Genomic DNA, 14615 nt, shown 5'->3' on the forward strand with positions numbered 1-14615 from the left:
GGACTGTAGCCTGCCAGGCTCTTCTGTCCATGGGAATTCTCCAGGCAAGAATCCTGGAATGGGTTGCCATACCCTCCTCCAAGGCATCTTCCCAGCCCAAGGATCAAACCCAGGCCTCCGCAGTGCAGGCAGATTCTTTACCATCTGACCCACCAGGGAAGTCCAAGAATACTGGAGTGGGTAGCATATCCCTTTGCCAAGGGATCTTCCTGACCCAGGATTCAAACCAGGATCTCCTGCATTGCAGGTAGTTTATTTACCAGCTGAGCTACCAGGGAAGTCCAATTGTTCCCTTTTAGTTTTAATCTTTTGTTGTTGGCCAATCTTTTCCTCCTCCTTTCCCCTAATTTGTGTTTCTGTCTCAGCCAACATCATGCACTAAAGAAATGTCATTACTCCCAGGTGGAAGGTGGCTGACCTCTCACATCTGCTGAAGCCAGTAGAAGTTGAACTGCTTAATGTAGACCCTTCCTGGCCCCTGTTTCCCAAACTAACTGCCATTCCCCAGGCCCATCTCTTTTTCGACTGGATATCAGTATAGTCTAAGGAAAAGGCACAGCCCTTGACACCAGGGTTCAGAGTGATGGGCGGTGGTTGGAAGGATTTTTCTGAATATGTGAAAGAGGGAAGGAAAATTCCCTCTACCTGTAATGAGAGTTAGGAGCATTGAGGGCCACGTAAAAGTACTATTTACCTCAGAATCACAAGTATAATATCATATAAGAAAAGAATCGCCAGTCCAGGTTCAATGCAGGATACAGGATGCTTGGGGCTGGTGCACTGGGATGAGCCAGAGGGATGATATGGGGAGGGAGGTGGCAGGGGGGTTCAGGATTGGGAACACGTGTACACCCGTGGCAGATTCATGTTGATGTATGGCAAAACCAATACAATATTGTAAAGTAAAAAAAAAAAAAAAAAAAAAAAAGAATAGAGGTGAACCATGGTCCCACTTTATTTCCAATTTAGGACTGATCAGAGAGAAGAGTCAGAGATATCTCTGCAGAAAAGGAAAGAGAGAAAACAACACATCTAGGAAAACTAGGAAATACAGACATACCTTGCCATGCAAACAGACCAGGAAGCTCAGCACTCACAAAGGAAAGCAGAGTTAGGGGTATGGGTTAGAGGGGGCACTCATGGGGAAGGAGGCAGGACCACAAGATAAGCATCCTTGAGATCATCCTGGGTATGCAGGATAGAGAAGACACTGAGGGGAAGGAGACCCCCTTCTTCATGCCTCCTCTGCTCCAAACCCTGATGGAGAGGGAGAGGGAAGTCTGTCTAGAACTTCAAGCAACTCATGACATCCTGTCAGACACTTGCAGCAGAAATGGAGAGCAGCTGGAGGCAGAGCCACTGGGGACATGCGAAGTCACAGTGCAGCAAGAAGACAGGAACAGTTACTGGAGGAGCTTGACATAATTTGCAGGGAAGAGTCCAAAGTGGCCGTGGCAACGTCCCCGCCACCAGCCCTCGTCCACCATCTCAATGTCAGTGATGACATCATCTGGGTCAAAGGAAATCTCATCACTTCCCTCTGGGGAGAAAATTGACAGACTATTAGGATGGTCAGGCAAAAATCCCTCCACCCCTGTGCCCCCTTTAAAGCTCGGGAAGGGAAAGAGGCCTGTCCTTGATGCCAAGTCTGGGGCCCTATTCTGACCCCCTAAATCCACCCTCCGCTCATGTATCAAGGGGCTCCAGGCACCAGACCCCTCAGAGCACTCCCAACCTACCTCCTTGGTAATCATACAGGGCTACAGCTGAGATCCCAGCTCCAGCCCTGGCTGGGTGGCCTGATGATCCTGCACAGGGAGAAATATGAACATGGTCTTACCGATATGGAGAAGGAAAACAGACAGGTCCTCCCATGTAATGGGGGAATTCTTCTGCCCCACCACTCACCAGCCTGAGTGGAAGAAAAAGAGGGATCTTCAGGCTCAAGAACATCCTCATAGTCCGCCTCTCCTTCCTCATCCTGCTCATGTCTGTCTATCTCCACAACATCCTCGTAGTCATTCTCAGGCTCGGGTTCGGGCTCGGGCTCAGGCTCAGGCACTGCTTCATACACTGGCTCTTCCTGCAGCTGGAAGACTTCTGGAGTCCTGGGGGGCAGAGCTGGGGCCTCCTCATTGTCCTGAGAAAAGATAGTATACTTGAAGAAAGGTGACTTCTGTTTTCCAGGAGATGACTCTCCAAAACCTCCCAGTGGAGGACTGCTAAGACCCTATCGTCCACATGCTTCCTCTTCCATGTCCAGTCCTGGCTCCTTCTAACAGCCTCTCCTAGGGAACAGTCTCTCACCCCTCTTCCTTCTTCAACCTCTTCCCACATCCATCCACTCAAAACACCTACCAACAGACGATGTTAACAGAAGGGGAATGTAAAAGGTATGAGGAGAAGGAAATGGAACACAAGACAGATTCCTTGGAAGACCAAGGAAAAATCTAAAAGGGGAAAAGATGACAGCTAGGATGACTGTCCTAGTCTGCCCAGGACTGGGTGATATCCCAGAATATAAGATTTCCAGTGCTAAGGTCAGGATAGCCCCAGGCAAACCAGGGTGGTTGATCAGCCTGCAGGGCCATGTCCACCTACTAGGACATGAGGAGATGGGAAAGGTGCAGATCTCTGGGGGGCGGTCTGCTTACCTCTGGGGGATCCTGCCTTGAGGGCAGGGCAGGTACTGGTTGTTCCCTCTTGGTTCTCACAGGCTCAGGCTCTGATGGTGGACAACTCCCTGCTGGAGGCCAGGCCTGTGAAGGATGAAGCATCTCTCCAGTGAGCAAGAAACTTTGTCTTCTCTCCTGTACTGGAACACCCCTTTCTGTCTCTGCCAGTTCACATCTGTCATTCCTCAAGATGGGCTCCAACCTGAAATGACAGCTCCTTCCTCTTGTTCTTGCAGCAGTAACTGACTGCACTGCCTGGTGACCTGCCTTTTGTTGAACTATGTAAATCTTGGGGTTTTTTCCACTGAGCATTCTCATATGTATATATGAAGCTCAATTACACAATTAGATTGAAATCTTCCAAAGACAAGGATAACACTTGGAGATTTTGCTAGCACAGGAGAGTTCTGGGTCTTACCTTTTACTAAGGATACAGACCCCCTAGGCTCTTGTCCGGGCAAAGAATGCTGGATGTGGATCCCGGAGGGCCGAGTACTTACCTCTGAGGAGATTTTCTTAGGCAATGGGGCTGGCGCCGCCGGCTCTTCCCTAGTGGCCACTGGTTGCTGAGCCTCATGGCTCATCTTTACCAAGGCCTTTCTCTCCTGTTGCTGCCTGGCCATCTGTTGTGCCTTCTCCTCTTCCTCCCGCTTCCTCTTTTCCTCTGCCATGGACTCAAATTTTGCCTTCAGCCCACGGGCACCACTAGAAGCTACAGACACAGTCAAGAAAAATTAGGGTTGTCTTGGGTCAGAGGTAGGAGGAGAGCACTGGAAAGAAGAAGAGTCAGTTAAACATCCAGAAGAAGAGAAAATCAAGAAGGGACTCATGGAAATGGAGGTAAAGAGGTATTAATGAAGGAACAAGGGGCTTAGAGGAGAATAAGGTTGCCCTGAAGCCTAGATTTTCACATAGACAGACCATGTGATCTCAGGCTCTTACTCCTTCTAAGGCTTGGTCCCCTAACCTGCATCCTTCCTTGTGCACATTTCTTAAATCTATATACCCTCAGGCTACCGTCTACCCACTGTCCCCCATCCAAAGTTCCTTTCCCTCCGTGTTCTTCCCAGATGGCTCCCCTCATCCCTGTGTTCGCTACGTACAGTTTCTTCCCCAGTGTCACTCAGATATCCACCTAACCTGATTTTTTTTAGGATAGAGAATCTGGGAATTTGAGGGTAGGGGTCAAGTCTACCTCAGCTAACCTAGGTAGTTAAATGCTTGGAGTAGGTAGTCTAGGAAGAAAAAAAGAATGAGAAGGCAGAGGAGATTGAGGAGCACAGAGAGAAGGAATTAAAACTCACCAGCCTCTATGGGTGTCGTCTTCTTGTAAGCTGTGGTTGGGGCCTCCATTTCATTGAAGCCAACAGCACTCTGCAGGTAGGAGAATAGTATGTGTAGTGGTGGGGAGAGGGAAGGGAGTGGTAATGACCCAGAAGGCAGTATCAGGGATTGGGGCCACTATAGGAGGTCTCCCTAAACTTCTGATGCTCAGTAGTAGTTAGACAGGGTATTCAAATATTGTTGTTTTGCATTAGCGAGATGGGTAAAAAAGTTCTAGGCTTGTAGGACTAGCTGTCCCTTTAAAAAAGCTCAGTGCTCCTGGAATCTCACATCTTTTAAGTCCAGTTGCCTGGAATGCAGGGGTACATGAAGTACATGCAGTACATGAAGAGGTGTAGGGGAAGACCGAATGGAGTGGGGCTAGATTATTGACTGAGCTAATCAATACCAAGCAATCAGTGAAGTTTTAAATACTTTTCCCCGGAGTTTGTCTGCCTCCCTGTCTCTCTCTGCCTCCTCACTCTCCTTGATAAAGCTCAGGCGTCAGAAGACATACCCATTAGATGCTGAGGGCAGTCAATGGGAAGAGCAGGAGGACAGTGCGGGGCACCTGGCTTTGCTCATCCTTTTACCCACTTTGCCTCTCACTCCACTCCGTGGACGTCAGGGAACTCTTCCCAAGACACTGGTGCTCCGGTGCTTTACCTTATCCACTCGGTCCTTCTGGATGCCATACTGCCCGCCAAAGCCCTTGGCATAATCTGCAGGATGGAAATATCTGAGAGTCACAAGAGGAGTTAAATGCTAGAAATGTATGGGAAGAGGGGATAGGAGCCGTGCGAAGGAGGACCAGAAGACAGGAATGAGGAAAATAGAGAGATCGATGAGGAAGTGTGTAAGTCAGGGGATAGATAGAGGAATGTGTGGGAAAAGATGAAAAAGGATCGGGGAGAAAAACACGTGGGAGAGAATGGAGATATGAGACATGGGAAGAGAAAAACAAAAAAGAGAGAAGTGGCAGAAAAGGGGAAAATATAAAGGAAGACACAGGAAAAATTAAAGCGAGAAGTTGCTGTGTAGCATAGGGAGCCCAGGCACTCTGTGAATCCCTGGAGGGCTGGGATGAGGGGAGGGGAGGGAGGGAACGTATGGATAATCATGGCTGATTTACACTGTTCTATGGCAGAAACCAACACAATATTGTAAAAAAATATTTTAATTTAAATTTTAAAAAATAGAAAAAAAATTAAAGTGAGCCCCCCAGCCATCCTCTGTGTGTCCCAGGGAAGAAGGCCTCTCTCTGTGAAGCAGGGGGGCCTCTCAGATTCACAGCCAAATCACACTCTCACCATCACCCAGCCTGTCCATCTTCACCCATTCCTCAATGACCCCTTCTCTTTGGTCACCTTCCTGTGTCCTGCTCCTAAGCTTGCTGCTCTCCTCTCCACCCCGGTGGGTCTCCCCCCACCTACCGCCATACATGTAATGCAGACTCTTCACCCTACCACTTCCTGCATACCTCATATTCTGGGTCCTCTGTGTCAACTTTCAGGAAGTGCAGAAGGAGGGCTCCATGTACGCTATGGCCTCCCTCCTCTCCAGCCCCAACTCACCTCTCTGGGATTCATGTTTCTCTGTCTCTCCCTTGTAGTCATATCCGAGAGCTGCCTTGTCCCGTTTATCCTCCTCTATCCCATAACGGCCACCAAAGCCACGAGAGTAATCTACGGTGGAAGGAGCAGTTGTGAGAGCCCACTCTCAGGCCATGGGAAAGTGCTTGGAAGAGGAGTCAGAAGGGGTGGGGCCAGGATGATGGGAAGACAGCGGGGCCTGAACCAAAGGGAAATGGAGTTCTAAGCCAGGCTTTGTAAGTTTTAATTCAACAATGTTCACTCTTTTCCTCACTTCCATTCCAATATAGAAGATTGTTTCAATGTTTTCCCTTCTTCAAAGAAGGAGAAAATACAGAGAGTGTAAGGAGAGACATCCAGAAAAAAAAGACAGATTTACGTGAACTACATGCCTTTCCCTAATTCTATGCAAACACTTGGTAATTTGAGAAAGGTATAATGATCTTTTTTCAAAAAAAAAGAACAGTAAATCTCAAAAGAAAACAAGAAAAAAAATTCCTGGCTCCAGGAACAAACAGATGAATCAAAATAGTAGATATGATGGTAATTATGAGCTGACACTGAAAACCCAAGCTGTTTTCAGTCACAAATTTAGTGCCTGGGGTATTCCCAGGATAGGATGTAGGGTCTGAGGTTCTAGTTTCTATACAAGAACAGGTAGCTGGAGCAAGAAAGTAAGGCTCTGTCCACTTCTATAAAAGAATTCTAGAAAAAATCTACTACTTGTCCAGGGAAATGGTAAGAGGAATTCTAGTTTTTTAGCATTTGGAGAAGATTTTACCAATGAGATTTGTAAGCTCCGAGCCTGCACCTGAATGCGTGAGATACAAATATCCAGTTTCATACTACTTATATTATACAGAAATTCTAAGCTGAAAAAATAATTGAATACTGATATAGGAAAATATATACCACAGGAAGAGTAAGCATCAGAAAGATGACATGAATATGAGACAAAGTGGACTTCAAGACAAAATGCATGATAAGAGACTTCACACAATGATAAAAGGGTAATTTGTCCTTCATCAGGATTAAATATGATGAATCAAAATTATCAGAATCAAAATTCATGAAACAAAGCAGAAAGAGAAAGAGACAAATCTATGACCATAGTAAAAAATTTTAACACTCTTTTCTCATTATTAATAAAAAATTTAGACAAAAAGGATCTATTAGAGAAGTCCCAAACCACATTATCAACAAGACCTAATTGACATCTGTAGAATATTGCATCCCCAAACTTCATGATATACAGTTTTTCTATGCACATATACTATCCACCAAGATAGACCATATACTTGTTCACATAAAAAGTTTCAGTACATTTCAAAAGATTGGAATATGAGATATTATATCCTCTAATTATAATAGAATTAAACTAGAAGTTCATAACAATAAAATAAGAAAATTTCCCAAATACCTGGAAAATGAGCAATTACACTTTTAAATGATTCATGGAGCAAAGAAGAAATGAAAAGAAAATGAATATTTTGAACTGAATAAAAAATTAAAGTATATATAACATTGTGGAATGTAGCAAAAACAGGGTGTTTCCCAGGTGGCACTGGTGGCAAAGAACCTGCCTGCCAATGCAGGAGACATAAGAGACATTCAATCCCTAGGCCGGGAAGATCCCCTGGAGAAGGGCAAGACAACCCACTCCAGTGTTCTTGCCTGGAGAATCCTGAAGGCAGAGGAGCCTGGCAGGGTATGGCCCATAGGATTGCATAGAGTCAGACACGACTGAAGTGACTTAGCACACACACATATATAGTTTTAAGTACCCATGAAGTAAGCAAAGGTTTAAAATCAATTTTCTACATTTCTACCTTAACAAGAAAGAACAAACTAAACCCACATTAAAATGAAAGAAAAAAAAATACTGAAAAGCAGAATTCAATAAAATTTTAAAAACAAGTAAACAATGGAGAAAATGAGCAAAGTAAAGATACTTCTTTGAAATTAATAATAAATAATATTAAAGAACCTCCAGCAAAATAATTAAAAAGAAAAACTACAAATTAATAATATCAGTAGTAAAAGTGAACATGTCACTTATAGATCTTACAGAGGTTGAAAAAAAAATAAGGGAATACTATAAATGAATTTATACCAATATATTTGAAAATATAGATAAAATGGAAAATGTCCTTGAAAAGCATACATTACCATAATAAGAAAAAAATCAGAAGACTGACTAGACCTATATCTATTTACAAAATCAAATTCATAATGGAAAACAATAATTGTAAAGAGAACATGGTCTTTACTATTAAGACCCTGGAACTCAGCCAGAAATAAAGGCAGAATTTCTCTGATGGGAAATATTCTCAATCCAGGGCACATAAAACAAATATCCCTTTCTCCCCACTGAAATAAATTTGCAAAATTTAATAAATTATAAACTATCAAAGAAATAAATAACCATGATGGAAAATAGATTAGTTGAACAGAAGAACTGGCATCCCCAAGAGTTGCAAATAGTATAACAATATGAAAGAAACTATAAAATGAGTATTTTAAAAATAATTAAAGCGCTTAAGAAGGGGAAAATATAATGAAAGCAATAAGAGATTAAGGAAAAGAAATCAGCAGATTTGCAATAGAATCAAAGGGAACTAGTACAAATGAAAAATAAATGAAATAAAGTTGAAAAATTAGTGGATGGCTTGAATAATAGTTAAATACAGCTGAAGGAAGAGTTAGAGAACTTAACATAGATCCAAGGGAATTACCCAGAATGCAACATAGCAAGATAAAGAGATGAAAGTAGAGAACAGAAATTAGAAGACATCAAGAACACAACTTGGGGTGTGTGGGGGGCAGTCCCAAGATGGCAGAGGAATAGGGTAGGGAGACCACTTTCCCCCCACAAATTCATCAAAAGATCATTTGAATGCTGAGCAACTTCCACAAAACAACTTTTGAATGCTGGTGGAGGTCACCAGGCACCCAGAAAGGCATTCTCTTCAAAAGGAGGTAAGACAAAATATAAAAGGCAAAAAGAGAGACAAAAGCGTTAGGGATGGAGACCTGTCCTGGGCAGGGAGTAGTGAAGGAGGAGACGTTTCCAAACAGTAGGGAACCCTCTCACAGGCAAGTCTGTGGGGAGTTTTCGAATCTCAGAGGGCAACATAACTGGGAGGAAAAAAAAAAAAAAACAACCCACAGCATAGGTGCCTAACCCTGCCAGCAGAGAAGTAGCCCAGACACTCACATCTGCCACCAGCAAGCGGGCGCTGGACAGGGAGGTACCGGTGGCATCATCGGTCCTTAGGGTAAGGTCTGGGCCTGAATACCCTGAGGGCAATCTGAAGGAGCTAAAGTGAGATAGCAACTCAAACTGTGGGATTGCCAGAGAGGGAAAAAAAAGAGAGAGAGAACTTTCCTGCAAAAGGTTCCAACTAGCAGCCTGGCCCACTCACTGAGCTAAGGATTGAGCAAATACCAAAGGAGAGATAGCTGGCTGCATACAGACCCCTCCCCACCCCCGCCAGAGGCAGAGAGGCAGTTGTGCGACAACCAGAGCCAGAAGGCAAGGGGCTGCTCCAATCTCGGCCCCAAAGACCAGCATCATCCACCGAACTGTGAGCAGGCTTCCAGTTGCTAACCATGGCTTCCTGGATGATTGACATCTGCCAGGAGGGTCGCAGCCTGAGATCAGCTCCCCAGAGGAGACACACAGCACACCTGAGACAGTGCTCTCACAGCACACCCAGGAAGCTGAGCACCCAGGACCAGGGATGTAATTAAGATGTACGGTCCCCGTTGGACACTGTGCTTGCCAAGCACCTGGTCACCTGAGCTGCTCGGACCGGGGAAGGGCACAAAACACATGCTCAACTGAATCTGTGCCCTTGCGGCATACCCGAGAACCTGAACCCAAGCAACTTAGACCTGGGAAGTGCACAAAACCCAGGGCCTGCTCTGGACAGTGTCCTGCAAAGCACCCTGCAGCCTGAGCAGTGTGGACCTGGAAAGCACACGCTGCTGTGAGCTGGGGCAAACCCAGGGTGGCCCCAGAGCCGGAAGCACTGTGAGCACTTCCCACACATGCCAGCAATATTTGTTTTCAGTGTTCCTCCCTCCCCACAACACAGCTGAACAAGTGAGCCTAAATAAGTGACCACCTTCGCCCCCTTGTCTTGGGGCGGAAATTAGACACTAAAGAGACTTGCAAACAGAGGAAGCCAACATAAACAAAGAAGAGGGAACTGCTCCAGAAGTGACAGGTACAACAGGTAAAACCCTGTTGTTAACACTGATTAAGCATTGGAGGGGGCCTATAGACCTTGAGAACAAGTACAAGCAGAAACAAGGAACTATATGAAACTGAACTGACCCCACACTGCCCACAACAGCTCCAGACAAATTCTTAGATATATTTTTACTATTATCACTTTTTAATTGTTTTTAATTTAAGTTCTTTATTACTCCTTTAATTTTCATTTTTATAACCTACTGCTGCTTCTGCTAAGTCGCCTCAGTCATAGACGTCTGACTCTGTGCGACCCCATCGATGGCAGCCCACCAGGCTCCCCCATCCCTGGGATTCTCCAGGCAAGAACACTGGAGTGGGTTGCCATTTCCTTCTCCAATGCATGAAAGTGAAAAGTGAAAGTGAAGTCGCTCAGTTGGGTCCGACTCTTAGCGACCCCACAGACTGCAGCCCACCAGGCTCCTCTGTCCATGGGATTTTCCAGGCAAGAGTACTGGAGTGGTGTGCCATTGCCTTCTCCTTATAACCGATTATTGCCTTGCAAAAAAAGACCCTATTTAAAAGCAAATTTCATATATATATTTTTTGTAATTTTTGTGATTGATTTTGTTCTGTATTTTTAATATTGTATTTTTGAGAGTCTAACCTTTACTCTAGATTTTTAATCTTTGCTTTTTGGTATTTGTTATCAATTTTGTACCTTTAAGAATCCAATCTTCAGTAGTATCCATTTTCACTTAGGGGTGTGATTAACTGGCTTGATTGCTCTCTCCCCTTTTGACCCTCCCTTTTCTCTCCCAGGTCACCTCTATCTCCTCCCTCCCTCTTCTCTTCTCTGCTTAACTCTGTGAATCTCTCTGGGTGTTCCAGGCTGTGGAGAACACATAGGGCACTGATTACTGGCTAGATTGCCTCTCCCCTTTTGACTCCTCCCTCTTCTCTTTCTGGTCATGTCTATCTCCTTCCTCTCTCTTCTCTTCTCTATGTAACTCTGTGAATCTCTCTGGGTGTTCCAAACTGTGGGGAGCACATACAGAATTGATTACTGGCTAGATTGCTCTCTCCCGTTTTGACTCTCCCTCTTCTCCTCCTGGTCACCTCTATCTCCCTCCTCCTTCTTCTCTTCTCTATGCAACTCTGTGAAACTCTCTGGGTGTCCCCCGCTGTGGAGAATTGTTTCACCATTAACCTAGATGTTTTATCATTGGTGCTTATGGATGGAGAAGTCTTGAAGCTACTGTAAGAATAAGACTGAAAGCCAGAGGCAGGAGGCTTAAATCCAAAACTTGAGAACATCAGAGAACTCCTGATTCCAGGGAACATTAAGACAAGAGCTCATCCAAAAGCCTCCACACCTACACTGGAACCAAGCTCCACCCAAGAGCCAACAAGTTCCAGAGCAAGACATATCATGCTACTTCTCCAGCAAAGCAGGACTGCAGCACTGACCATTTAAAGAAAAGCTATCCAAAGCCATACCAAACCCACAGACACCCCAAAGTGCACTACTGGACACTTCATTGCACTCCAGAGAGAAGAAATCCAGCTCCACCCACCAGAACACAGATGCAAGCTCCCCTAACCAGGAAATCTTGACAAGCCACTAGTCCAACCCCACCCACAGGGAGCAACCTCCACAATAAAGAGGAACCACAAACTTCTAGCCTACAGAAAGGGCACCCCCAAACAGAGCAATCTAAACAAAATGAAAAGGCAGAGAAATATTCAGCAGGTAAAGGAACATGAAAAATGACCACCAAACAAACAAAAGAGGAGGAGATAGGGAGTCTATCTGAAAAAGAATTCAGACTAATGATAGTAAAGATGATCCAAAATCTTGAAAACAAAATGGAGTTACAGATAAATAGATTAGAGACAAGAATTGAGAAGATGCAAGAAATGTTTAACAAGGACCTAGAAGAAATAAAGAAGAGTCAATCAATAATGAATAATGCAATAACTGAGATCAAAAGCACTCTGGAGGGAACCAAGAGTAGAATAAGTGAGACAGAAGATAGAATAAGTGAGGTGGAAGATAGGATGGTGGAAATAAGTGAAGCAGAGAGGAAAAAAGAAAAAAGAATTAAAAGAAATGAGGACAACCTCAGAGACCTCTGGGACCATGTTAAACACCCCAACATTCAAATCATAAGAGTCCCAGAAGAAGACAAAAAGAAAGGGTATGAAAAAATACTTGAGATAATAGTTGAAAACTTCCCTAAAATGGGGGAGGAAATATCCACCCAAGTCCAAGAAACCCAGAGAGTCCCAAGCAGGATAAACCCAAGGCAAAACAGCCCAAGACACATATTAATCAAACTAATGAAGATCAAACACAATGAGAGCAGGATAAACCAAGGCAAAACAGCCCAAGACACATATTAATCAAACTAATGAAGATCAAACACGATGATCAAACATTAAAAGCAGCAAGGGAAAAGCAACAAATAACACACAAGGGGATCCCCATAAAGATAACCGCTGATCTTTCAATAGAAACTCTTCAGGCCAGAAGGGAATGGCAGGACATCTTAAAGTGATGAAAGAGAAAAACATACAACCCAGATTACTATACCCAGCAAGGATCTCACTCAAATATGAAGGAGAAATCAAAAGCTTTACAGGCAAGCAAAAGCTGAAAGAATTCAGCACCACCAACCAGCTCTTCAACAAATGCTAAAGGATCTTCTCTACACAGGAAACACAGAAAAGGTTTACAAACTTGAACCCAAAACAACAAAGTAAATGGCAATGGGATCATACTTATCAATAATTACCTTAAATGTAAATGGGTTGAATGCCCCAACCAAAAGACAAAGACTGGCTGAACGGATACAAAAACAAGACCCCTATATATGCTGTCTACAAGAGACCCACCTCAAACCAAGGGACACAAATGAACTGAAAGTAAAGGTCTGGAAAAAGATATTTCATACAAATGGAGACCAAAAGAAAGCAGGAGTAGCAATACTCATATCAGATAAAATAGACTTTGAAATAAAGGCCATGAAAAGAGACAAAGAAGGACACTATAAAGGATCAATCCAAGAAGAAGATAAAACAATTATAAATATATATGGCCCCAACATAGGAGCACCTCAGTACAAAAGACAAATGCCAGCAAGTATGAAGGGGAAATTAACAGTAACATAATAATCGTGGGAAACTTTAATATCCCAGTCACACCTATGGATAGATCAACCAAAAAAGAAGATTAGCAAGGAAACACAAACTTTACATAATACAATGGACCATTTAGACCTAATTGATATCTATAGGATATTTCACTCCAAAACAATGAATTTCACCTTTTTCTCCAGTGCACATGGAACATTTTCCAGGATAGATCACATCCTGGGTCATAAATCTAGCTTTAGCAAATTTTTAAAAATTGAAATAACTTCAAGCATCTTTTCTGATCACAATGCAGTAAGATTAGAGTCAACTACAGGAAAAAACTATTAAAAACACAAACATATGGAGGCTAAATAACACGCTTCTGAATAACCAATAAATCATGGAAGAAATCAAAAAAGAAATCAAAATACGCATAGAAACAAATGAAAACATGACAACCCAAAACCTATGGGAGTCAATAAAAGCAGTGCTAAGGGGAAGGTTCGTAGCATTACAAGCTTACCTCAAGAAACAAGAGAAAAACCAAATAAATAACCTAACCTTACACCTAAAGCAACTAAAAAGAAGAAATGAAGAACCCAAGGGTTAGTAGAAGGAAAGAAATCTTAAAAATTAGGTCAGAAATAAATGAAAAAGAAACAAAGGAGACTATAGCAAAAATCAACAAAACTAAAAGCTGGTTCTTTGAGAAGATATATAAAATAGACAAACCAGACTCATCAAGAAAAAAAGGGAGAAGAATCAAATCAACAAAATTAGAAATGAAAATGGAGAAATCACAACAGACAACACAGAAGTACAAAGGATCATAAGAGACTACTATCAGCAACTATATGCCAATAAAATGGACAATGTGGAAGAAATGGACAAATTCTTAGAAAAGTATAACCTTCCAAAACTGAACCAGGAAGACATAAAAAATCTTAACAGACCCATCACACCACAGAAATAGAAACCATAATTAAAAATTTCCAGCAAACAAAAGCCCAGGACCAGATGGCTTCAGAGGCAAATTCTATCAAAAATTTAGAGAAGAGCTAACACTTATCCTACTTAAACACTTCCAGAAAATTGCAGAGGAAGATAAACTTCCAAACTCACTCTATGGGGCCACCATCACCCTAATGCCAAAACCAGACAAAAATGCCACAAAAAAAGAAAACTACAGGCCAATATTGCTGATGAAAATAGATGCAAAAATCCTCAACAAAATTCTAGCAAACAGAATGCAACAACATATTAAGAAGATCATACATCATGACCAAGTGGGCTTTATCCCAGGGATGCAAGGATTCATCAACATTCACAAATCAATCAATGTGATATACTACATTAACAGATTGAAGGATAAAAATCATATGATTATCTCAATAGATGCAGAGAAAGCCTTTGACAAAATTCAACACCCATTTATGATAAAATCTCTCCAGAAAGCAGGCATAGAAAGCACATACCTCAACATAATAAAAGCCATATATGATAAACCCACAGCAAACATTATCCTCAATGGTGAAAAATTGAAAGCATTTCCCCTAAAGTCAGGAACAAGACAAGGGTGCCCATTCTCACCACTACTATTCAAAGTAGTTTTGAAAATTTTAGCCATAGCAATCAGAGAAGAAAAAGAAATAAAAGGAATCCAGATTGGAAAAGAAGAAGTAAAACTCT

General features: G+C 42.9%; 1 protein-coding gene across 1 annotated transcript in view; it reads right to left on the minus strand.

Annotated features, from left to right (window-relative positions):
* Window positions 1-993: 993 nt before the first annotated feature.
* Window positions 994-14615, minus strand: part of HCLS1 (hematopoietic cell-specific Lyn substrate 1) — a 33212-nt gene continuing 19590 nt past the window's right edge. The window contains exons 7-14 of the mRNA XM_052640045.1: window positions 5573-5683; window positions 4665-4720; window positions 3980-4049; window positions 3176-3387; window positions 2655-2759; window positions 1909-2140; window positions 1740-1808; window positions 994-1540 (exon numbers count right to left, since the gene is read on the minus strand). Of these exons, the coding sequence (XP_052496005.1) occupies window positions 1404-1540; window positions 1740-1808; window positions 1909-2140; window positions 2655-2759; window positions 3176-3387; window positions 3980-4049; window positions 4665-4720; window positions 5573-5683 (992 nt within the window). The 3' untranslated portion in view covers window positions 994-1403. The remainder of the gene's footprint in view (window positions 1541-1739; window positions 1809-1908; window positions 2141-2654; window positions 2760-3175; window positions 3388-3979; window positions 4050-4664; window positions 4721-5572; window positions 5684-14615) is intronic.

The sequence above is a fragment of the Budorcas taxicolor genome, chromosome 1 (assembly GCF_023091745.1).
Source record: "Budorcas taxicolor isolate Tak-1 chromosome 1, Takin1.1, whole genome shotgun sequence".
In the NCBI taxonomy this organism is placed as follows: Eukaryota; Metazoa; Chordata; class Mammalia; order Artiodactyla; family Bovidae; genus Budorcas; species Budorcas taxicolor.